Raw genomic sequence first — 26,141 nt, 5'->3', positions numbered from 1 at the left:
TTGATGTAGAAGAGACATGAAGAAGAGGGGACACATGTTGATGTAGAAGAGACATGAAGAAGAGGGGACACATGTTGATGTAGAAGAGACATGAAGAAGAGGGGACACATGTTGATGTAGAAGAGACATGAAGAAGAGGGGACACATGTTGATGTAGAAGAGACATGAAGAAGAGGGGACACATGTTGATGTAGAAGAGACATGAAGAAGAGGGGACACATGTTGATGTAGAAGAGACATGAAGAAGAGGGGACACATGTTGATGTAGAAGAGACATGAAGAAGAGGGGACACATGTTGATGTAGAAGAGACATGAAGAAGAGGGGGACACATGTTGATGTAGAAGAGACATGAAGAAGAGGGGACACATGTTGATGTAGAAGAGACATGAAGAAGAGGGGACACATGTTGATGTAGAAGAGACGAGACATGAAGAAGAGGGGACACATGTTGATGTAGAAGAGACATGGAAGAAGAGGGGACACATGTTGATGTAGAAGAGACATGGAGAAGAGGGGACACATGTTGATGTAGAAGAGACATGAAGAAGAGGGGACACATGTTGAATGTAGAAGAGACATGAAGAAGAGGGGACACATGTTGATGTAGAAGAGACATGAGAAAGAGGGGACACATGTTGATGTAGAAGAGACATGAAGAGGGGGGGACACATGTTGATGTAGAAGAGACATGAAGAAGAGGGGACACATGTTGATGAAGAAGAGACATGAAGAAGAGGGGACACATGTTGATGTAGAAGAGACATGAAGAGAGGGGACACATGTTGATGTAGAAAGAGACATGAAGAAGAGGGGACACATGTTGATGTAGAAGAGACATGAAGAAGGGGACACATGTTGATGTAGAAGAGACATGAAGAAGAGGGGACACATGTTGATGTAAGAAGAGAACATGAAGAAGGGACACATGTTGATGTAGAAGAGACATGAAGAAGAGGGGACACATGTTGATGTAGAAGAGACATGAAGAAGAGGGGACACATGTTGATGTAGAAGAGACATGAAGAAGAGGGGACACATGTTGATGTAGAAGAGACATGAAGAAGAGGGGACACATGTTGATGTAGAAGAGACATGAAGAAGAGGGGACACATGTTGATGTAGAAGAGACATGAACAAGTGGACTTTGCATAATAGGTGACCTTTAAAACAACATTTATCAGTGTTTTTGTTTTATTTTAATTTGTATGTATGTTTATGTATATGTATAACACCAAGTGAAATGCCTCGTATGTGTTTACCTACTTGGCAATAAACCTGTTTCTGATTCTGATATTATGCTAGTTTTCCAGTTCATATTTGTATTTGGTGCCTCTACTGTGATATGTTCTTGCTGCTCACCTTGACGTTATGCATGCTCATGAGATTCCCACAGTTGTCCAGATACTGTTTAAGGTCACTGTCCTGGAAGACACAACAGGCATACTCAAATCTACCCTTAGTTCAAGATTCAAGGCTTTTATTGTCATTCCTACTCAGCTACAGTGTAGTTATGACAATGAAAATCTTAGGTCACAGGCTCCTCCAACAGTGCAACACAATAAAACTGATAAAATAGTGCAAGTAAATACAAATAAAATAGAATAGAAATAGTGCAAGAAGAGTCTATGTACAAGTAATTGGAATATGATATATTAGATAAACAATTTGTGAGTTGCAAACAGATGAATGTTATGGATGTTCTTTCAAAAGCTCAGGTGTTTTATCGATACTTTGTGAACACCTGCATGCTGAGCGGACGATGTACTCACCAGATACTCAAAGACCAGCGTGAGGCAGCGCTCGGTGTGGATGATGTCGTGCAGCGTGACGATGTTGGCATGTTTCAGGTTCTTCAGTAGAGACACTGCGTGGACAGAAGAAGGAGAGATACTGTCAAAATAACAGTAACCGTGGAGACTACGATAAACAATCTACCTACTATACAGAGCGTTTGAAGGTACATTTACTCAAGCACTTTATTCAAAAGTATTTGAACTAAATGCACCAATAATCTTCTACTTATAAGGGCATGTACAGGCTTTGGGAGTAACAGATTACTTAATCAGGATACATACAAAAGGTAACTTCCTTTATTCATGTACCTTTGTTATTCATGTTTTATTATCTAGTGTTTTTAAATGCCATTTTATAATATGTGTCTTAATGCTCTTAATGTCTTTCATTTTTGTAAAGCACTTTGAACTGCCTTGTTGAAAGGTGCTATATAAATAAACTTGCCTTGCTTTGTTTTACAGTCATGAAAAAAAGATGAAATCATATTAATGTTACAATTGCTTCGATTACAATGTCAGTAAAAATGTTTTTTTTTGCATAGTGACTCTTGAGTATCCTTTATTTTGCAACTTTTACAGCGTACACAAAGTATGCAGTATACATTTGAGACACATAGGCTTGAGGTAATAGATATCAGAATGACGGTACATTTAAACAACTCAAATTAAATAATCTCTAAAACGTGAAATATGTACAGAATACAAAATAATTAAATAGGCAACACTCTCATAGTTAGTGCCAATAATGTATACACTATAATGCATTGGTTGTTTAAAGGTGTTACATCTGCATCAGTTATTTTTTAAATCCAGATGAAGGATCGACCATGCATTAATAACAGCTGCCTCCTGAGCCAGGGCAATAACCAAGCTCCATTTAGGTGAAAGTGGCAGATTAAAATGTGCTCCTGTCCCACCTTGAGACTAAAATTGAAATATTATCCGCCCGAGGTCATCACCCCTGGACCGGAAAACAAATCAATGTGTGTGTGTGTGTGTGTGTGTGTGTGTGTGTGTGTGTGTACCCTCTCTGATAGCAGTGCACGGCGCTCCCTCCTCGTGCTCCAGCCGAATCTCCTTCAACGCCACCAAGTTCTCTGTGAGTTTGCTTCTCCCTTTGAACACTGTGGCATATGTCCCCTATGAGAGAACACACACACACACACACACACACACACACACACACACACACACACACACAGACACACACACACACACACACACACACACACACACACACACACACACACACACACACACACACACACACACACACACACACACACACACACACACACACACACACACACACACACACACACACACACACACACACACACACACACACACACACACACACACACACACACACACACACACACACACACACACACACACACACACACACAGTGGGTGAAATTCTGGTAATCGAATATTCTAAAAAGCTTTTAATCAAATGTCTTTTTTTTCTATTAATAGCAACATTATTACATTGATTTGATTGGAATCCGTTTCCCCAGCACATTAACATAAATTAAAACAGATAATGTATTCCATCTGACTGAATTAGGTTATTAGTTTAAAAAGCTATCATCCATGACAAGCCTCAACAAACTACGTATCAATGTGATTCAAGCTTCTCAATCGGGATTTGATTTAATAAATGCAGTTAATGCATATTTATTTTTGCAGGGATATGATCATTTCTGAATATTACGGGGCGTGTGGTGCAGTGGGATGTGAGTTGGTATTCGGATCAGGAGGTCACAGGTTCAAACCCCACTGCAGTTAGCATGTCGTTGTGTCCCTGAGACACTTCACCCCAAATTGCTCCTGTGGGGATTGCCCACAGTATTGAGTATGTAAGTCGCTTTGGATAAAAGCGTCTAACAAGTAACATGTAATGTAAAAAAGAAGACAGACAGGAAGTAAACACTAACGGGATCAGCAGAAGAAGACAGACAGGAACTAAAGACTAAAGGGAACAGTAGAAGAAGAGAGACAAGAAGTAAACACTAAAGGGAACAGCAGAAGAAGACAGACAGGAAGTAAACACTAAAGGGAACAGCAGAAGAAGACAGACAGGAAGTAAACACTAAAGGGAACAGCAGAAGAAGACAGACAGGAAGTAAACACTAAAGGGAACAGCAGAAGAAGACAGACAGGAAGTAAACACTAACGGGATCAGCAGAAGAAGACAGACAGGAACTAAAGACTAAAGGGAACAGTAGAAGAAGACAGACAGGAAGTAAACACTAAAAGGAACAGCAGAAGAAGACAGACAGGAAGTACACACTAAAGGGAACAGCAGAAGAAGACAGACAGGAAGTAAACACTAAAGGGAACAGCAGAAGAGGACAGACAGGAAGTAAACACTAAAGGGAACAACAGAAGAAGACAGACAGGAAGTAAACATTAACAGGAACAGCAGAAGAAGACAGACAGGAAGTAAACATTAACAGGAACAGCAGAAGAAGACAGACAGGAAGTAAACACTAAAGGGAACAGCAGAAGAAGACAGACAGGAAGTAAACACTAAAGGGAACAGCAGAAGAAGACAGGCAGGAAGTAAACACTAAAGGGAACAGCAGAAGAAGGCAGACGGGAAGTAAACACTAAAGGGAACAGCAGAAGAAGACAGACAGGAAGTAAACACTAAAGGGAACAGCAGAAGAAGACAGACAGGAACTAAAGACTAAAGGGAACAGTAGAAGAAGAGAGACAGGAAGTAAACACTAAAGGGAACAGCAGAAGAAGACAGACAGGAAGTAAACACTAACGGGATCAGCAGAAGAAGACAGACAGGAACTAAACACTAAAGGGAACAGCAGAAGAAGACAGACAGGAAGTAAACACTAAAGGGAACAGCAGAAAAAGACAGACAGGAAGTGAACACTAAAGGGAACAGCAGAAGAAGACAGACAGGAAGTGAACACTAAAGGGAACAGCAGAAGAAGACAGACAGGAAGTAAACACTAAAGGGAACAGCAGAAAAAGACAGACAGGAAGTAAACACTAAAGGGAACAGCAGAAGAAGACAGGCAGGAAGTAAACACTAACAGGAACATCAGAAGAAGACAGACAGGAAGTAAACACTAAAGGGAACAGCAGAAGAGGACAGACAGGAAGTAAACACTAACAGGAACAGCAGAAGAAGACAGACAGGAAGTAAACACTAAAGGGAACAACAGAATAAGGCAGACGGGAAGTAAACACTAAAGGGAACAACAGAATAAGGCAGACGGGAAGTAAACACTAAAGAGAACAGCAGAAGAAGACAGGAAGTAAACACTAAAGGGAACAGCAGAAGAAGGCAGACGGGAAGTAAACACTAAAGGGAACAGCAGAAGAAGACAGACAGGAAGTAAACACTAACGGGAACAGCAGAAGAAGACAGACAGGAAGTAAACACTAAAGGGAACAACAGAAGAAGGCAGACGGGAAGTAAACAATAAAGGGAACAGCAGAAGAAGACAGGCAGGAAGTAAACACTAAAGGGAACAGCAGAAGAAGGCAGAAAGGAAGTAAACACTAAAGGGAACAACAGAAGAAGGCAGACGGGAACTAAACACTAAAGGGAACAGCAGAAGAAGACAGACAGGAAGTAAACACTAAAGGGAACAGCAGAAAAAGACAGACAGGAAGTGAACACTAAAGGGAACAGCAGAAGAAGACAGACAGGAAGTGAACACTAAAGGGAACAGCAGAAGAAGACAGACAGGAAGTAAACACTAAAGGGAACAGCAGAAAAAGACAGACAGGAAGTAAACACTAAAGGGAACAGCAGAAGAAGACAGGCAGGAAGTAAACACTAACAGGAACAGCAGAAGAAGACAGACAGGAAGTAAACACTAAAGGGAACAGCAGAAGAGGACAGACAGGAAGTAAACACTAACAGGAACAGCAGAAGAAGACAGACAGGAAGTAAACACTAAAGGGAACAACAGAAGAAGGCAGATGGGAAGTAAACACTAAAGGGAACAGCAGAAGAAGGCAGACGGGAAGTAAACACTAAAGGGAACAGCAGAAGAAGACAGACAGGAAGTAAACACTAACGGGAACAGCAGAAGAAGACAGACAGGAAGTAAACACTAAAGGGAACAACAGAAGAAGGCAGACGGGAAGTAAACACTAAAGGGAACAGCAGAAGAAGACAGGCAGGAAGTAAACACTAAAGGGAACAGCAGAAGAAGGCAGAAAGGAAGTAAACACTAAAGGGAACAACAGAAGAAGGCAGACGGGAAGTAAACACTAAAGGGAACCCAGTATGGGCTCTGCAGTGTCTAAAGACTGGTTAATGGGAAAGAAAATGAACAGACTTGGACAGTTACAGAAAACCTCGATCAGTGCTGCCGTAATTTTAAGTTACATTTCAGTCGAATGCTTCTTAGCTGAAGCAAAAAAAACATGAACCCATTACATCATTTGTATTCAAGTCAAGTTGTATGTTTATAGCAACTATTGCAAGTGAGCTTAAAATGCCAACACTAAAATATTCGGATATTGAGAAATAAACATCAGCGGATAAGATACATTTCATAATTGCCCCATGTTCAGATCGTTGTCTCTCGCTGCATATAAACGGTGCCTTTGAGAGCCTCAGGTCACGATAATTGACAACAAAAGCATCTCTCTTCGATCCTTCACCACCGCTGTTATCTGCTGCTGAGTCTTGTGACCGGAACTAAGGCGACATTATTCATTCCTGACTCCTCAGATAAATGCTGAGGGATTTAGGTGCATTGGCTTGTGCTTAACATGCATGTGACACGATTACATAATCAGGATTGAAAAAAAGTAGCTTCATTCCCAGTTACATACAAAAAATGGGGGATTACCATGTTAGTAAAAACCAGAGAGCAGATAGTGTTTGATGTAAAAGGATCAGATGTTATCTCTTCTCTGTGAGCTGTTCTGTTCTGTTGGATAATACTTTAAGTGTGAATACTTCTACTGCCTGAATCTGCTTTATGGTTTCTTTGCTTCATTTGTTCTGTTTTTCATTCAGCAGGTGAACCTATATGTTCATAAAATAGTGTGTGTGAGCTTAACTGTGTGTGTTCAACTCAAACGGAACATTTTCTGTCAGCTCACATTTTATTTCTGCTTTTTTAAACTGTAGCTAGTATGCTCCTGTTTGGCTACTGCCTGAATATGCTTCATGAAAGGCAGGTTTTTTTCCTATCAATAAAATAATATCTTCTTATTTTCTAAGGTCACATGTTGTCTTACTTAATACACTTATGTTATCTTAATGCAATTTATTTTCCTCTTGGATTTATTTGCATTGCATTTAATAATTAGGTAATCCAAAAGTAACGGATTTTACTTTTACATTTTTGAAAATAGGAATAGGATACCCATTACATTTTTCACATGTAACTAGAAATTGTAACGGATTAGATTGTTAAACTAAACCTCCTAACTCTATTTCTAACTATTGCACACATGGTTATACTGTAGGCTTGTACTGTGTTGACATATAAACAAACCGTTGTACACATGTTGACAGGATCCAGTCTCCTGAGGGCCTTGACTCACCAAAGACTTGATAAGTATAATGAACACTGGCAGACAACCTGTGGTCAGCAAACCAGTGACATGCTTAATTTGTGTCTGAAGATGTTCCCTTTAACTTCGAGTTAACATTAACATCCACCGTCTGAAAAATTGTTCTGAAGTGAATGTGTGAGTAATCGGCAGAGACGTACCTCTCCTAGTTTGCCGAGCTTCACGTACGTCTCCAGTTTCCCGAAGCCTATGTCGGACTGGAGACAAAATGAAGAGGTAGATTAATCGTTGACTGCTTCTGTATCACTGTGGAACATTTAAAAGATAATTTTGCACTCATTACGTGTTCATTAAGCGCAATGTTTCTTTTACTCCAGACAGAAAAGAAAAGCCTATTACGGGAATGGAGAACTGGGGGAATCATCAGAGAAATGAATGGGCTCATTATAATATTAATACAAAATAACCGAAATAACAACAGGAAGGATAAGAGATAAGAGCAGTAGTAGTTTGCTGAGAGTAGGAAATAAGATCTGTAATATGAGCCGGATGGTCAAACAAAGACCCAACTAATATGGGATGTATAGTTAATGAGATCAGATAAGCATGACAGCAGTCGATATTAGATGATAGACAACCACTGGGATTTTAACACTTTATAGGCAGGTTATTAGCAGAGGTGGGAAGTGATGGAGTACAAATACTTTGTTACTGTACTTAAGTAGCTACATTTTTCTGGTATCAGTACTTTACTCCACTACTTATTTTTCTGACGACTTTTCACTTTTACTTCTTACATGTTGAACCCAAATACCTGAACTTTCTACTTCTTACATGTTGAACTCAAATACCTGAACTTTCTACTTCTTACATGTTGAACCCAAATACCTGTACTTTCTACTTCTTACATGTTGAACTCAAATACCTGTACTTTCTACTTCTTACATGTTGAACACAAATACCTGTACTTTCTACTTCTTACATGTTGAACACAAATACCTGTACTTTCTACTTCTTACATGTTGAACTCAAATACCTGTACTTTCTACTTCTTACATGTTGAACTCAAATACCTGTACTTTCTACTTCTTACATGTTGAACTCAAATACCTGTACTTTCTACTTCTTACATGTTGAACCCAAATACCTGTACTTTCTACTTCTTACATGTTGAACACAAATACCTGTACTTTCTACTTCTTACATGTTGAACTCAAATACCTGTACTTTCTACTTCTTACATGTTGAACACAAATACCTGTACTTTCTACTTCTTACATGTTGAACTCAAATACCTGTACTTTCTACTTCTTACATTTTTAACCCAAATACCTGTACTTTCTACTTCTTACATGTTGAACTCAAATACCTGTACTTTCTACTTCTTACATGTTGAACACAAATACCTGTACTTTCTACTTCTTACATGTTGAACTCAAATACCTGTACTTTCTACTTCTTACATGTTGAACCCAAATACCTGTACTTTCTACTTCTTACATGTTTAACTCAAATACCTGTACTTTCTACTTCTTACATGTTGAACCCAAATACCTGTACTTTCTACTTCTTACATGTTTAACTCAAATACCTGTACTTTCTACTTCTTACATGTTGAACACAAATACCTGTACTTTCTACTTCTTACATGTTGAACACAAATACCTGTACTTTCTACTTCTTACATGTTGAACACAAATACCTGTACTTTCTACTTCTTACATGTTGAACACAAATACCTGTACTTTCTACTTCTCACATGTTGAACACAAATACCTGTACTTTCTACTTCTTACATGTTGAACCCAAATACCTGTACTTTCTACTTCTTACATGTTGAACACAAATACCTGTACTTTCTACTTCTTACATGTTGAACCCAAATACCTGTACTTTCTACTTCTTACATGTTGAACTCAAATACCTGTACTTTCTACTTCTCTCATTTTCCAAACAGCTGGTTCCTTTAGTCTGAATATGTGTTTGATGCGTGATCATTATTCTTTAGAGTCATTGCGTGCCTATTGATTTGAACACGATCCGTGTATCCATCATTTCCTGGTCTTCTCTAAAGAAGAGGGACCAATGAAAACGTTGTCATGTTGCCGTTGTTCAGCATGGAAACATTCATTAGCTAACAATGACATTATTGTTCTATTAATATAAAGGGAGGTCAGGTACTCTTTAAAAAACAGTTGGTAGTTATGGGTACTTTTTACTAAGTACATTTCAAAGCCCATACTTCTTTACTTTTACTTGAGTAAAGAAGTTTAGTCAGTACTTTTTACCAGAGTATTTTTAATCACGAGTATCTGTACTTCTACTTGAGTAAACGAAGTGTGTACTTTTGCCTTCTCTGGTTATTAGGTCTATATGATAAAGATATTAAAGAAAGATATTCATATAAGGCACTTACCAGTGAGGCGCGTCGGGACATGCGGCTCAGAGGTTTGCAGAGCGGAGAGTTCTCGCTCTCCAGCTGCAGCTTCTTCAGAAACTCTGGAGGCAGACGGATGTCCATCGGCAGAGACATGCGCTTACTGACGTCCTGCAGGAATAAAGGTGTGGAGAACGTTGAAAGACTGTATATCAGCAGTACACACGTTAATATCATTCATTCATGTGCCTAAAACTGACTGAATTCAACCTCATATATGGCCAAGTGCTATCATAAGTAAGTTTGCTGACCTTTACAAATCAGATTAAATAAAATTTCATTTTAAATGTTGTTTATATCACATCACATCAAATGGTATGTGGGTCATTCCAGAATTGGAGGACATTTCATGTCCCCCATATAAGAAATCTAATAATCCATGCCCAAAATGCTAAAACATGCACTTGTTGTGTTAAACATACTTGTATTGAGACACAATGTATATAAAGTCGTAGAAAAAGTGTAAAAGTGGTTACCCAAACCTTTTTAGATTGGCACAGGAAGTGAACAAACTGTAAGTCAGATGACACAGGAAGTGACATCAGCAAGCCATGTGCTAGTGCCATGGACCACAACTAAGTCCTCTTTTATTTTTCTACAATCTTTTCAGTCTTAAAAGAGTGTGGCACTCTGACCCACTCAACCCTGTTACTGATATTATCAGAATAAAGCATATTAATTTCAAAGTGATCTTTCTTGCATTAGATATCCAAGTTTGTCCTTGCCTTGAAAGTAGCATTACATGCTACATCTAGCAATCATTCCTGAGGTTAAAGCTCAAATTAGCATTGATTTTCAACCCTGTTACTATAATGAGTAACAGTAATTCTTCATTGGAAAATATTAATTTGATGCCTAGCTGGGCAAATCACTTTTTTTGATGGTTTATTATCTGTTTTTCCTAAATACATACACAAAATTATAAAATAAAAGGTTCATTTTTCAAAAATGTTGGTGTCTAAATTGTCCTCCAATTCTGGAATGACCCATTTATATAACCAAATATCAGAAAACACATTTGTCTCAGGGGACTTTGCACAGATCAAACATTAATGACAATATAAATGTTTAAAAAAAAAGAAAAGATAGACAATGTAATAGACAAAGGGGTAATGTGAATGTATAATACTATAATAGAACAATTAAAATAAAGGACCCAGGAGGATGTTTAAGACAAGCCTGTGCCAGCTCTAAATATACATAATTAAAAAGAAGAGTCTAAGGCGTACTCTTATTTACACTGAACAAAAATATAAACGCAACACTTTTGTTTTTGCTCCCATTTTTCATGAGATGAACTCAAAGATCTAAAACATTTTCTATACACACAAAATAACCATTTCTCTCAAATATTGTTCACAAATCTGAAATAATCTGTGATAGTGAGCACTTCTCCTTTGCCGAGATAATCCATCCCACCTCACAGGTGTGGCATATCAAGATGCTGATTAGACAGCATGATTATTGCACAGGTGTGCCTTAGGCTGGCCACAATAAAAGGCCACTCTGAAACGTGCAGTTTTGCTTTATTGGGGGGGTCCGAAAACCAGTCAGTATCTGGTGTGAAGGGTAGGGTTAGGGTAATGTTGTGAATCCAGTGGCCCATGGTGGTGGTGGGGTTATGGTATGGGCAGGCGTATGTTATGGACGACGAACACAGGCCACTCGATTCACAACATTACCCTAACCCAGGGGTGCCCAACCAGTCGATCGCGATCGACTGGTCGATCGCCGGGAGATTCCCAGTCGATCGCGAGATGTGTCTAAAAATAGAACAACAATATTCTGTTTTTACATTACATTACATTGCATTTAGCTGACGCTTTTATCCAAAGCGACTTACAATAAGTACATTCGACCAGGAAGACACAACCTTGTTAACAATTCCCATATCACTTGTTGTCACTGATAGATTCGAAGGCAGAAGATCAACCAAAAGACGACTGGAGAGGGAAGACTGCGAAGACAGTCCCAGGGTAAGTAATCATGATGACCCACCCAAAAGAAGTAAAGTCGTAAAGTAAATGGCATTCTGCAGCGACTTTGGATGGGTATGGAGACTGTCATTTAATACTTAAAATCTCCACAGCCATACAGTTTGTTGCTTCCACCTCTTATTCAAGGGGGCAATGTGTCATGATGCAAGTACAACTGTTTTACCATGCAGTAGTAATTCCTTTTATCTGGTGTCTTCCAGAAAAAGGACCCACTGGCAAAGACGGCTGCAGAATAAATTCAGCTCTGAAGAGGAGGATGGAGTACGTGATATGCTATCTGTTATACCTTACATGAAATTCACAGCACTTCCTTCTGTTCTTCTGCAGCGACTGGTAGAAAATGGCTGAAAATATGTTGTACCACTGATTTAGATAGTGTTGCATGTGCAAGTTTGTGTGCGTCATAATTACACATTCAAAGCATCTTGTTGCAAATCAGCCAGCAGCACTATAAGAATAGTAAATGTACAGTGTAGTAGCAATGCATAAACTATTTATCTTCTTCCTGGAGAAGCACCCCTTTATAAGTATCTCAGTGGTGCTCTGCAAAGAAAATGGGAGATAAAGTCATCCTGCCACAAATTCTTTCCATGGCCCCACTGGACAGAGAAGCAGCTCTCATAACCTCGGTGAAGCCAGCAACCTGCGGGACGAAGACAGCTGGGAAGACAGGATGGACCCATTTATGTTCAGGTTCAAATTTGAGTCGGACTATTTAATGTTTTTTGAGCAGTGCATTGATAAAGAAAACCTTAAGGGTCATGCCTGTTTTGAAGAGCGCGGTTGAATGTTTGCATCAGCAAAGCCTTTCACTGTTGTATAGATTTTTTTTTATATACTTAGTTTGGTTTTTATATTTACTGTATTTGCTTTTTCGGTTCTGTTATCTTAATGATTGTTCTGTTATATGATAAATGTTGTAAATAATAAATGCTTTTTCTATCATTCTATGAAATGCAGTGCAATGTATCATTTGAAATATATGGACGAGATATGAGTATGCACAGAACTAACTAAATGAATAATCAATTAAAACAAATATTAAATAATTTACTTAAATACACTAATATAGAAAATATGACTTTTATACCACATTGCACATGTGGTATAAAAAGGTATATTTAAATACATTCATGCATTTAATTAGTTTCACGTTTTTATATTTAGTTTTTAAATGATATTTAGTCGAGTGCAGATTTGTACTTCTTGTAGTTGTCCAGCAGATGATGCTGTTTGTCTCATTAGGATATCCATACACCCCGCCCATCGGACGTCCAGCCCCGCCCACATCTGACCACGCCCCATTCCGCGTGCTGCAGTCAGGGCCTATAGGATTTCATTGCCCTCTCCCAATTCCTCCCGGGGTCATATTTCTCCCGCATTTCTCCCGATTTCTGACAAAATCAGATTTACTCACGACTGTTTCCACTCGGACTTTAATATACAGCTACACCATTGTTTGGTTTCCATGGTAGCACGTCTCTTTAGTAGCGAACACAACTGAAAGTCTGAGAGGGTGAGGAAGATTGTCACAGAAAACAGAACAAGAATCGACAACTCTAGCCTCTGCTCACTCCTTTCCATATGCTCCATCAAGGCTGGTGCTACAGGCAGCAAGGCAGTGCACTTACAACTACAATAAGCATGTTAATGTTAATCTAATACAGCTCCGGCGATCCACTAGCACCCCCCCCCCCCGCGGTGGTTTTGAAATGCTCCCAATTTCTGAGGTCTCAAGGTCAGTATAAAGCAGAAGAAGAAGAAGTGACGTCAGCGGCTTCATTTGTCTAATCCTCCCTCAGGGACTTATTCCGGTGTGAACGCGATCTGTACTTAGTTCATGAGAACTAAAGAGTTCTGATGAACTAAAGTGCAGATCGGCAAAGTACGGCAAAGTACTTGGTGTGAAAGCGCCTCTTGTGTCGCTTTGACTACGCAACTAATGTAGGTTGAAGTTCAACTTTAGTTCTCTTTAGTCAAGCTTTTTTGAAGCCAAACATTTATGTCAAAGTGTTTATTATCCCTATTGCAAAGTCAACATTGCTACAGCCAGTTAGGGTTAGCTAAAAAGTACACTAAAAGATGTTTCTGAAAACATTGTGGCTTAGAAACTGGCATTTGATTGATATTTCGAGTGGAGTTCACTTAACTTTGACATTGATTAAGGCTGTGGCTTTGTTGCTCAATGTTTACCAAAGATGTAATTCTGCTTTCCTACAAGAAGCGATTGTTTAATTCCACTCTTTGCTAGTGTTGAATGAAACTGACTGGAAACAAACATCCCCCGATGTTAATTCCAAGCATTTATGTCCATGCCCTTTAAGGAGTGAGAGACACTTTAATTTAGCCTGCATTTAATGGCACTTTCTCTCCAAATGAGTATTGAGCACAAAGCATTTCCTGTTTGCTTTGTTCAACTTATGATCCAGACTCCAAACAAATATGGATTTGTTTTAGAAACGGAGTAGATCAATAAAGAGCTTTGACATTCTCACTTGTTAATCCATCAAATGTGGGCTATTACTTTTGATTGGATGGACTTTAGGTTGAAGGTGAAGGAGCTTTGCTAAGAAGAGGCTAAACAGTGAAAGTGCAAAAATGTAAAATCTTGCCAAGTATATTTGTCTAATTTCTACATTAATAATAATAATAATTCCTTACATTTATTATAGCGCTTTATCAATGACTCAAAGCGCTTTACATATACACACATTACACATACACATACATGCAATGGTCACTGTGGACAATACCCACAGGAGCAAGTTCAGGTGAAGTGTCTTGCCCAAGGACACACCGGCTTTACAGACGCAGCAGCGGCGGGTTTCACCCCTTGATCTGATGATCATTGCACAGCGCACTGCGCCACACCGTCCATCTTCACGCCTCGAGGTCATCGGGGCGCTTTTACAAGTACACATTGATATTATACATGTACTGTGGACAATACCCACAGGAGCAAATCCGGGTGAAGTGTCTTGCCCAAGGACACAACGGCCTGACGCAGTGGCGGCAGGAGCGGGTTTCGAACTGGAGTTCCCCAGCACTCCCCCTTGATCTGATGATCGGATGCACAGACCACTGCGCCACCCGTCCCACATTACATTACATGTTAGACGCTTTTATCCAAAGCCACTTTCATACTCAGTACTGTGGGCAATCCCCACAGGAGCAATTTGGGTTAAAGTGTCTCACGGACACAACGACATGCTGACTGCAGTGGGACTCGACCTTGCTACCCCCCTGATTCGAAGTCCAGCACTCTACCCACTGCGCCACAGCCGCCCCTCTAGTCAGAGTATGTCATTACACTTGATATAAGACCTAATAAGTCTTTTGTTTAGCCAAGGCATCTTTTTGAATCAAAGTATCTTAAAAAAATCTTGTTTTATAGGAGAATCACCATCAGAAAACGTCTAAGCATTTCTGTCTTGTAACAAATTCTCTAATTCTTGTCACATAGTTCAAATTCAGCTAAATACCAGATCCCATTTATCTCAATATCCCATCTTTACTTCAAGAAATCTTACCAAGCCATTTTGTACTTGTTCTATTGGCAGACTTGTTCACTTAATAAAAGCGAAAACACCTTGTTTTTATTCTACATTTCCTTGTTTTTGGAGCAGCATTTTTTTAGTGCAACGTGGCCTTCAAATGTTAAAAAGTAATTCATTAATAAAGGGCACTACTTCCACTACAGTAATAGGTCTGGACTTGATCAATGCTGCTCTGAGTTCTCTGAATCGTGTTCCGGGAAGATAAGCGGTTGAACTGAGGAAAGGTCATCCTGATGAATCATCAAGATGCCATTTTAACGGACGTTATTCACCAACGCATGGATTTTTCACATCCTGGCAACCATTCATTTGGCCTTCTTCATGGATCATCATTAGTGACCACTTGTAAACCACTTTCCTCTGTGTCATCACAATTAAGATATCCAGAGGGGAGTATTGGATTACATGTAACGGTTTTATGTAATCAGGATACAAATAAGCAACTGTATTCCCTTTTAACTAATCAGATTACTGTTATACTTCCAGACATTGGGGACTATTAGCAGGCTTAAAATGTTAGTCAAACCTAAAAAGACCATCTAGTGTTTGTTGTAAAGGATCAGATGTTATCTCTTCTCTGTGAGCGGTTCTGTTCTGTAGGATAATACTTTAAGTGTGAATACTTCTACTGCCTGAATCTGCTTCATGGTTTCTTTGCTTCATTTGTTCTGTGTTTAATTCAGCAGGTGAACCTACATGTTCATAAAGTAGTGTGTGTGAGCTTAACTGTGTGTGTTCAACTAAAACGGAGCATTTTTTGTCAGCTCCGATTTTATTTCTGCTGTTTTAAACTGTAGTATTTTTCACCGATGGGAACTTGGGTCCCCCTCGCAGCGAGGGGGACCCAAGTTCCCATCGGCAAAAACACATGGGTTTGCTATCCTGGCTCCAAGATGGTGGAATGAGCTCCCATTGACATCAGGACAGCAGATAGCTTGCACATCTTCCAGCGCAGACTGAAAACTCATCTCTTTCGACTCCACTTCCAGCGTTAGAACTATTAACAAAGCACTTATATACTAACAAAGGACTGGCTTACCTAAAGCCAGTTGAGTAGCACTTGAAATGTTTGGCTCTATGAAACCTGATGTACTTATATGATTCTGTTTTCTCCAAGGTTGTGTCTTCCTGGTCGAATGTACTTATTGTAAGTCGCTTTGGATAAAAGCGTCAGCTAAATGCAATGTAATGTAATGTAGTATGTGCTCATGTGTTTCAGTGTTGGTGTATCGGCTACTGCCTGAATTTGCTTCATGAAAGGCAGGTAACTAGACATTTTAACATATTTCATTTTTAAAGAAACCCTCCCATCCCTGGCGTTCAGTCGTCTTACTGTCTTAATATTATTTCTGTCTTTCGCATCACCTTCCTGAGCATTCACTTCCCTCTGGCTGCTACGAGTTGTTACAGACTCGAAGTGATTCACACTCGCTCCAAAGGGACTATTTCTGAAAAGGTGGAAGTGTGAACTCTCTCACATTTCCAATAAAACGCCTAGTGCTCTGGGGAGGGATAAAACTATCTGAGATGACTCATATCATTGAGCTGGAGGGGGTGGACATGAATAAATTAGTCTGGGGGAACAGGAGAATAAACTCCACTTTATACGGTATATCCATGTCAGACTCCGTTGTAATGCTTTTAATGTGAACAGTTTGCTATCAGTGCCCAATCTGCATCGCATACATTAAGCTTGGCACCATATGACCAAAGCATGACCTGAAACCAAAGGGAATATTTAGCCCCTTAACCCCTCACTGTCTCCATGCTTTAATGTTCAAACATCTCTTTATTGTTCTCATACTGTGCTGCAGCTCCTCTCTTCACCCTCTGTCTGAAACCAGAGCTGCTCTGATTGGTTAGCTGGCCGGCTCTGTTGTGATTGGTCAACCGCTTAGAGACAATAATAATAATAACTTTATTTGTATAGCAGCTTTCATACAGGGCATTGCAGTTCAAAGTGCTTTACATCAGTAAGAAATAAGACATCAAATCAGCAAGAGCAAAGCATAAAGTGGGGTAAAATAATTAAAAATAAAAACATGGGGAATAAAACATAGAGAAATAGTGCAGTATAATAGTGTAACGTCAGTAAAATGCTTTGGTAAAGAAATAGGTTTTAAGCTGCCTTTTAAAAACGTATTGGCTTCCCTAATATTGTTGGGTAACAGTTTTGGGGCGTAGTTTCCAAAGGCTGCTTCACCGATCTTCTTATGACTCTTTCTGGTGACCTCTAATAGACCTGCATCTGATGCGGGTGTGTAGTTCATTAGAGAGTCAGCCATGTAGCTGGGTCCTTGTCCATTTAGAGCTTTGTATGTGAGGAGAAGCACCTTCAAATCAATTCTAGAAGTTACAGGAAGCCAGAGTAGAGTAGCTAAGACAGGACTAATGTGTTCCCTCCTTTTGGTATTCGTCAGTAGTCTAGCTGCAGAGTTTTGAATGAGCTGGAGTCTTCCAATAGCTTTCATGGGGAGGGTGAATAGTGCGGGACAAGGGGAGAGGTCCCGCCGCTTTAGCCACGTACAACGTGTTGGAGCACTATATAAACTATATAACATACTACAGGGGTTACATAATCCTGTTACATGTAATCCGTTACACACACACCACCCCCCCCCCCCAAGCCTGATTCCCATATTTCCCCGTGTCCTCCTTTAGACGCTCCTCACCTCCATGGAGAAGCGTCTCTGCTGGGCCTTGCTGTGAAAGACGAGATGTGAAGGAGACTCAGCGCCTGGCGTTGTTGGTTCGGGACTCGAAGGACTGGCATCATGAGACGTAGGACCCAGTCTGTCCTGAGTGAGGCCTGAAGGAGGAGAAACATAATCAGTCAACATCTGCAGATTGGAGACAAAGGGAACAACAATGGTGTTGGTGGTGGAGTATAGCAGTGAGTTTATGGCCCATCACTGGTTTGGTTTCAGGCTCTTATCAACCTTATCAATGGTATCACTGGCTGGTATGGTAACTTGACCGTGCAGTCAAAGTCACAGATCGCTCGCCTGGTACAGACTGCTATGAAAATGATGGGGGTTAAAAAACACCCATCTCTCCAAAACATATACGAGCAGTCCATTATCAGACAGGCAAACAAATGGTGTCTGATCCCACCCAGAATTCCAGCTCCTACCTTCTGGTAGAAGATTCAGGGTTCCCAAGAGCAGGCTGATCCGCTATAAGCTCTCATTCCTACCTGTCCATTAAGCTTCTTAACGTTCACATGAAATGAAATGTTGTCAAATGTACTTTTTAAATGTTGGCCATGAGGGTTGTGCAATAGGTCGCCATTGTCAGTATGTGTGTATTGTGTTTGTTCAAACGGTGTATGACTGATGATATGATGATGCATTTTATTTATATAGCGCTTTTCACAACTCAAAGACGCTTTACAGTATGAGGGAGGGTAGACAAACAAGGCAAAACAAGTATGTAAAAAATAAAAAGGCAGTCAAGAGGAAGTTGATTGAGAGGGGGGGGGGGGCTTATGGGTAGACAGAGTTGAAAAGATGTGTTTTGAGGCGGGACTGAAAGACTGTGAGGGACTCAGAGTCACGGAGATCTTGGGGGAGGGAAGTCCAGAGCCTAGGAGCTGCCACTGAGAAGGCTCTGTCCCCAAAGCTGCAGAGTGTGGATGTGGGAATGGATAGGAGTCCGGCTGCGGTGGATCTGAGGGACCGTGGGGGTTGATAAGGAGTGAGAAGGTTTGTGAGATAAGGGGGGGCCAGATGGTGGAGGGCTTTGTAGGTGAGGACCAGAACTTTGTAGTTGATGCGATGGGAGACAGGAAGCCAGTGGAGGTCTTTGAGGACTGGGGTGATGTGATGCGTGAGGAGACGTGCAGCTGCATTTTGAACCCGTTGGAGTCTGTTGAGGGATGTAGTGCTGATGCCGTAAAGAAGTGAGTTGCAGTAGTCGAGGCGGGAGGAAATGAAGTATGACTGATGATATGTCTCTTAATGTCCACTATGTTTGTATATGTACATGTATGCGGAACTGCAGGACGGAGTCCAGAACAAATGTCCTTACGGGGACAATAAAGTATATCGTATCCTTCAATAATATCTGTCGTTGTTCTCTGGTGGGTAAAAGGTTTATAGATCTGCGGTAAGGGGTTAGCCTATAGGGCAGGTATAGACCATTGTGTCCCCTCGACCACCAATGAAAATGTGTCTGGAGCCACATTCCATCACAGCTTGTGAATTTGTATATATAGCTTTACAAACAATAATTTGAAATGTTCCTAAACTTATACTCCCACAGTCAAGACATGTTGTGTTATTTTCTATGATCCTTTAACTTGTAATAACAAAGGAGAACACTTATGAAGAGGAGAAAGAAACACTTGTGTGGGCGTCCTTTAAAATAAACAAAGCACAGAGCCTATTTGATTCCTGTGGAATATAAATTAAACGTATAGATGCAGTCTAACAACTTAAGAACTTCCACTTATTATGCTTTTTTGGGGTTTTCCTTTACGTTAGTGTGTTATATAGGTTTTGTAAACAGGTGTTCCCTGCATTGAGTGTTTCTCTCCCGTTGGACTCCTTTGTTCATTTATATAGTGACATCACTACGTTACACTCACCCTTCTATTGACGAGCGCTCCAACACATTGTACGTGATAGGCTAAGGGGCGGGACATCTCTAAGCTGTTGACCAATCACAACAGAGCCGGCCAGCTAACCAATCAGAGCAGACTGGGCTCTGGTTTCAGACAGAGGGTGAACGGAGGTGCTGCAGCACAGACAGTATGAGAAAAATAAAGAGCTTTTTGAACATTAAAGCATGGAGACATGAAACAGGAGAGACACTAAGTACATATATGAACCTTAAGATGAGTACGATATGTCCGCTCTAATTTTGTTGTACTTGGTGCAATGAGAAATAATGAATTCTATTCCAAACCATAGCTGACATATTCTCAAAACTGCAAATAAACATCTACATTCGAACAACATGGAGACTAGGAGAACTGTGGCTGGTTAGCTTTGACGGCAGGCGTCTACTAAACGCTGTATGAGATTATTGAAGTGGACTCATTTCAGAGAAGAGGGTCATCAAGACGACCAGGAGATTAAAGTTCAGGCAGCTGGAGCGAACGTGTCAGACAATTAAAGTGTGAAGAGCTGTGTGTGGGAAGAATGGGCTTTCATCATACACCAGCTTCTCATGTGTTTCTTCTTTTAAATGAAACAGCTTGAGCTCCGTTTTAAATGCGAGTGTTGGACCCCCGCAGCACAGGTATAGGAAGTGTGGGGTTTGAAGTGTCTTCATTTGATCTGCAGCCTCCAGGTGTGTGCATTTCTGTCTCAACCTTTCCCATACAGGGGTGACAAAAAGAAAAAGCGCTCTAAGTCCTTGTTTCCATGGGGATAGTCAAAGGGAGCAAGTCTCGGTGTTAATGAGGAAGTCTCATTCATTGCCTGCCACACACACACACACACACACACACACACACACACACACACACACACACACACCACACACAATCACACACACACACACACACACACACACACACACACACACAGCACACACACACACACACACACACATCACACACACACATCACACACACACACACACACACACACACACTACACACACACACAAACACACACACACACACACACCACACACACACACACACACACACACACACACACACACACACCACACACACACACACACACACACACACACACACACACACACACACACACCACACACACACACACACACCACACACACACACACACACACACACCACACACACACCCCACACACACACACACACACACACACACACACACACACCACACACACACACACACACCACACACACACACACACACACGAGATATGGATGCCTGCTTGACACCTTAGGGAAAAGCACAATCCAATATGTTACGCCACATGATGCTTTTGTAGCGTTTCTATTCCATTCGTTGCCCGTCTGTGGTTACAGCGGAGAGGAAACAGAGGCAGAGAGGAAAGAAAATAATTGTGTGGTGTTGGCTTTTACAAACACTGGCAAAATGAACCCAATTGCACACACAACCCTCGATGAAAAATGCGTAAACAAGAATAGAAGCCTACAGTAAATGTTAAAGAGTGGTGGTGACGTATTTTATACCCGATCGTTAGCATAGCAAGGTTTCCATCGACCAATGGGATTTCCCCATTGGATTTCAGTATAATACAGAAATGAGTTTTGTGGCAAACCCACGTTTATGTGATATGAGTTATGTTCAGCAGGATAATCTCCACATTAACCCCACTTTCTGTGATTTTCCATAAACGTAAATGCAATCGGTCGAAGAAAAGAGCTAACGCAATCCAATGAGCAAACAACATAACGGTTACATGGCTGACCGTCAACAACGCTAAGCTAAAGGTGGCTAATGTTCGGCATGATGATGTTTAGAAGTCTCAACAAATGTGAAAATCTTTCAAGCTTGTGCTAACCACTTATTTCAGTTGTCTTGCCAAAAACAATGTCAAAAACCCATTGACTTTGCAACGAGGGAACAGGAAGTGGTAAAATGCTGACTCGTTACTGCACCACTCAATCGTGATGTCAAGAGCACGCTGCTGGTATAATGGTAAACAACATTGCAGTTTGTTTGCAAATCTAAAAACAGATCTAAATGGAAAGTGAGGATTGGATTTTGAATTGGCACGAAAAAGGACTTCAAATGGATGCTTATGTCTAACTGTGTCTGCTCGATGTGTAGTTAGGCCTCTGTTTGATAAGTATGCGCCATAACCGCTTTAAAAGGTAATCGTACGTCAATGTTGTGTTTTCTTTTGTAACTTGGCAAGTAATGCAAGTCAAAATAAAACTCTGCTGAGGAGCTTTAACTGACGCTGGGATAAAACAATATTGTGGTTGTTGGATGAGAAATGAGATGAATGGGAATGGCAGCATATGGAGCTTTTCCTGCAAACCAACTGTGTGTTTTGGACCAAAGCCAGTCAACATAACCAAGATAAGAACATCTCACATGCTTTGCTATAAAAGCTTTCTGACTTAATATTCAACGGTGTGTCAGAGGGCTTCAGGATTTAAAGGCAAGATGGTGTTGAACTGCGATAAGTAAACTCATGATGGCGCTGATGTGTCAAAGTGTGATCACTCGGGCAGTTTATTTATTCCACTAATACATAATGAGTGAACAAGGAGATTTTAATGTGAAATACAAGGCAGTCATTCCAGGCAAACACTCATAAACACACACACTTTGTTTCTGCATCTCATGTGTGTATTGTGTGTATTTGAAGCCGATGCTAATTAGTTCATCACGCTCACTGATCTGAGACCGATTCACTTTTTGTCTCTTCGTCAAGCTGCTCTTGTTTTTTATTTAATGAAATGAAAGGATCTAATTATCTGATGAAGAAAAGTGAAATGAGCCGTCTATCTAATACGATTTGAATGCACAGTTATGCATGTGTGCGTTTCCTTATCTCATGGTAAGCAATAGGAGTGGGTATTATGGCATTTACTCATGTACTGTATTTAAGTACAATGATGAGGTACTATACCAAAGTATTTACTTTTCATTCCGCTTTCTACTCCACTAATAAACGTACACATTTACAAGATAGCTTTTCCAGGACCATTTTATCCAGGCATGTTGTGATTATATCTTTGCAAAAATGTCCGATGATCTCTAAACAGCCACGGTTGTTTTGTGCATAACGTGGTGAGAGCATGACATAATCCGTCACATGGGGGGGAGGAGAGGTTGATAGGACAGATGAACAAGAAAGGCTTAGAGAGGAGTGTAAACATAATCAGTCTCTCTTTGAGCGTCCTACACTCACTCACCCTTTCTTCATCATCGTCCTCCATGTCCGTCTGTCTGTCTTGTTCCCTCTTCTCTGACCTTCAGCAGCAGACAGTGAGGCAGACAGATGGACTCGGGGGGGTTACAATTACAAATCCAGCTGCTGCTCTCTGTCAGGCATATATTCAACTCTATATTCTCAAACTCTTTATTCGCAGGAGGTAGAGGCCTCCATTGACTCGAGTGTTTATAATCTGATGAAAACACTACATTTGTGTTTTAAAGAGGACATATTATGCTCCTTTCCAGGTTCATATCACTATGTTGTGCATCTACAGGGGGTCAAACTCAAATACACAGAGGGCCAAAATTAAAAAAATGGGTACTAGTCGAGGGCCGGACTGGTTCAATGTTTATTGCAGAACTTATTGAAATGAACTTATTGCACATATTAAACCTGGAACTAACAAAGCTTCAATGATTGCCTATAAAAACAACATTAAACATTAAATAATCAGCTGCATTAATTTCTTATGGCTCTATCTGCAGCTTTTCCAAAGTACATTTTTCCACAGGCCAACAACAACTTCAACAAAACTATTTCCCTCAAAGAGAAACCAAACATGCCCTGTTGTCGTGAGAGAGAAAGTGCAGAAGGAAACATGTAAACTCAGTGTGCTGCTCTGTGATGCTAGCTCAAGCAGATACTTGGCATCTCATCTTGGGTGCAAGGTCATCAATGTTTAAATCAATCAATCAATAGGATACGGCTGTAATAGGCCTAAGGCCGTTTAGTCGCTCATAAATAAATGAGTAGATCACTGATTCTTTATTTACTATGGATGCTGGCAACAGTCACATAGTCCAAAGTGAAGGTGATGTTTGACCAGTAGTGGTCGAGGCGGGATTTGAGACAGTTAACCGTCTTGGATGTGACAACGCTTTCTGGCAGATCATTCCACAAGTCAACCACACGCAGGCTGAACAAGTTGCGGCGGATAGCCAGTCTTGAATGTTTGGGCTCAGGTTCTGATCTGAGGAGACCTTCAGGATGGAGGGAAGGTGTGCGTGCAAAATACCGGCGGGCCAGATCTAATAGTAATTAGAAATGATCCTGCGGGCCGAAATTAAATCCACCAAGGGCCTGATTTGGCCCCCGGGCCTTGAGTTTGACACATGTGATCTACAGTGACATGTTTCCATGCTTTAATGTGGATGGTAGCCTTTGTAGACCATTGTCAATCACAAGAACCTCCAACACACTCTTTCCACCCTCTCAGATTATAATCTTGTGTTCTTTACTAGTCACAACATTTCTTATGGCATCAAAGACATGACATTTCACTTAAATGAACCCCAACACATTCATACATGTCTACAGGCAAGGGGAAACCCCACACAGTATAATAGGGCCTCTTCAATACACCTACAGTGACCTTTCATCTCACATGATGCTCTTCTCTCCTCCTAGCAATTTGTCCTTTGCAATAAATATAAATCCAAGCTTTATTTCCCGACTTCAAAGCCATACACATGATTGCAAAGTGTAGGATAGAAGTGTTAACCATCCTGGTGTCTTCACGGTAATACATTAGAAAGCACTTGAAAACCTAATTCTGGATGCATTCAGTTCCTTTGCATTATCTACCCCTACTCATCCAGCCATGACCCTCATTTCCCTTTGAAGCATGCTTATCTGCGTGACTAAGCTTCAGTTGAGGTACAATTCATAGCCTCAAAATACCCTGGTTAATCTGAGAGGGTCTGCCACAGACACAGAAGAAACGAAGGCTTTTGTATTTGGTATTAAGAACCTGAATGAGATTGTGGTTCATTATTAGACACGAGCTGTTCATTGGCACAGAGATCAGACACAAGGAAGAAGAGCATTGAGGACTGTGCTTTATTCACATATGGTTCACTACATCGGATAATCGGAGCGTAGAGATCGGAGGACATTTATCGAAGGGTATATTTTGGGATATATTTGTTTGTTTATTTGCCTCAATAGCAGCAGTATTACTGAGATGGATCTTCATGAAATGTGTGGAAGGGATGGACCACGGAAGAACCCATTCAATCTGGATCCAATTTGAAATGGCAGATACACACATCTTGTGATTGCTCATTATTCTGAAACCCCTGTAGTCTGACTGAAAGCAGATTGAGTTGGAAACGCCAAAATACAAATAGCAATTTTTGGGGAAAATACACACAATTATATTTGGTTTTCGACTGTGGTGAAGGCATGACACCCCAGAGTACTCTTTGCCTTCGTTAGTTAGTTACATTTGGGAATGAGGGCAAAGAAAGCCAATCAGAGGCAGAGAAGCCTTTCCTGTCATTTTGAATAATAATTAGCCGTTTTATTATTTTCTTTCCGTTTAATTTATTTTACTTTTAGAGCAGGGGGGCTTCTCAAAAAGTGGGTGCTTTTTTTAGATAACAGATTTTCGGACAAATGTGAATCAGTACTATTGGACTTTTTTTTCAATGTTTCGTACACATGGGAAACTCAACACAGCAGAATTAAAACACTTATATAAATATATCTTTTAATTTTGAATATATTAGGTGAGGGAGATGGGGGTTTCTTACCCTGAGTGTGCCGTATGTTGAGCTCGTTGATCTGCTCGGTGAACTCGTTCTCCTCGATGGTTTCAGTGCGAGGAACAGAAAGAGAGAAACGCCTCTTAAAGTTCTTCATCTTGTTCATGGTGCTGAGGAACAGACTCTGAGAGAAGAACGAGACGAAGAGAAAGCAAGAAATCACCATAAGATATACAAATAAACTTAAATGCATTCGGTACATGCATCAACACAGTCTTTCCATTGCTTGGGTTAGGGTTATAGTTAAGGGTTATAGTTAAGGGTTAGGGTTATAGTTAAGGGTTATAGTTAAGGGTTATAGTTAAGGGTTAGGGCTATTTCGATTTGATTAGATTTATTTCGAATGTGTAAAACAATAATACAAACATTTAACATTATACAATACAAAATTAAGCAGTGTCAAATTGATATACAAACATATTACTGATTCTAAATCAT

The 26,141-nt window shown here is 40.4% G+C and overlaps 1 protein-coding gene across 4 annotated transcripts in view; it reads right to left on the bottom strand.

The window, feature by feature from the left end:
• The window catches only part of cdk18 (cyclin dependent kinase 18), a 64,895-nt gene that overhangs the window by 16,771 nt on the left and 21,983 nt on the right, over positions 1-26,141 (bottom strand). For all 4 annotated transcript variants that reach the window (XM_034236565.1, XM_034236566.1, XM_034236563.1 and 1 more), the window contains exons 2-8: positions 25,692-25,827; positions 17,970-18,106; positions 9,723-9,854; positions 7,507-7,563; positions 2,821-2,935; positions 1,772-1,866; positions 1,362-1,424 (exon numbers count right to left, since the gene is read on the bottom strand). In XM_034236565.1, coding sequence (XP_034092456.1) covers positions 1,362-1,424; positions 1,772-1,866; positions 2,821-2,935; positions 7,507-7,563; positions 9,723-9,854; positions 17,970-18,106; positions 25,692-25,809 — 717 coding nt within the window. In that variant the 5' untranslated portion in view covers positions 25,810-25,827. The remainder of the gene's footprint in view (positions 1-1,361; positions 1,425-1,771; positions 1,867-2,820; positions 2,936-7,506; positions 7,564-9,722; positions 9,855-17,969; positions 18,107-25,691; positions 25,828-26,141) is intronic.

This window comes from Gymnodraco acuticeps, unplaced genomic scaffold (assembly GCF_902827175.1).
Source record: "Gymnodraco acuticeps unplaced genomic scaffold, fGymAcu1.1, whole genome shotgun sequence".
In the NCBI taxonomy this organism is placed as follows: domain Eukaryota; kingdom Metazoa; phylum Chordata; class Actinopteri; order Perciformes; family Bathydraconidae; genus Gymnodraco; species Gymnodraco acuticeps.
This window is presented reverse-complemented; position numbering and strand designations above follow the sequence as displayed.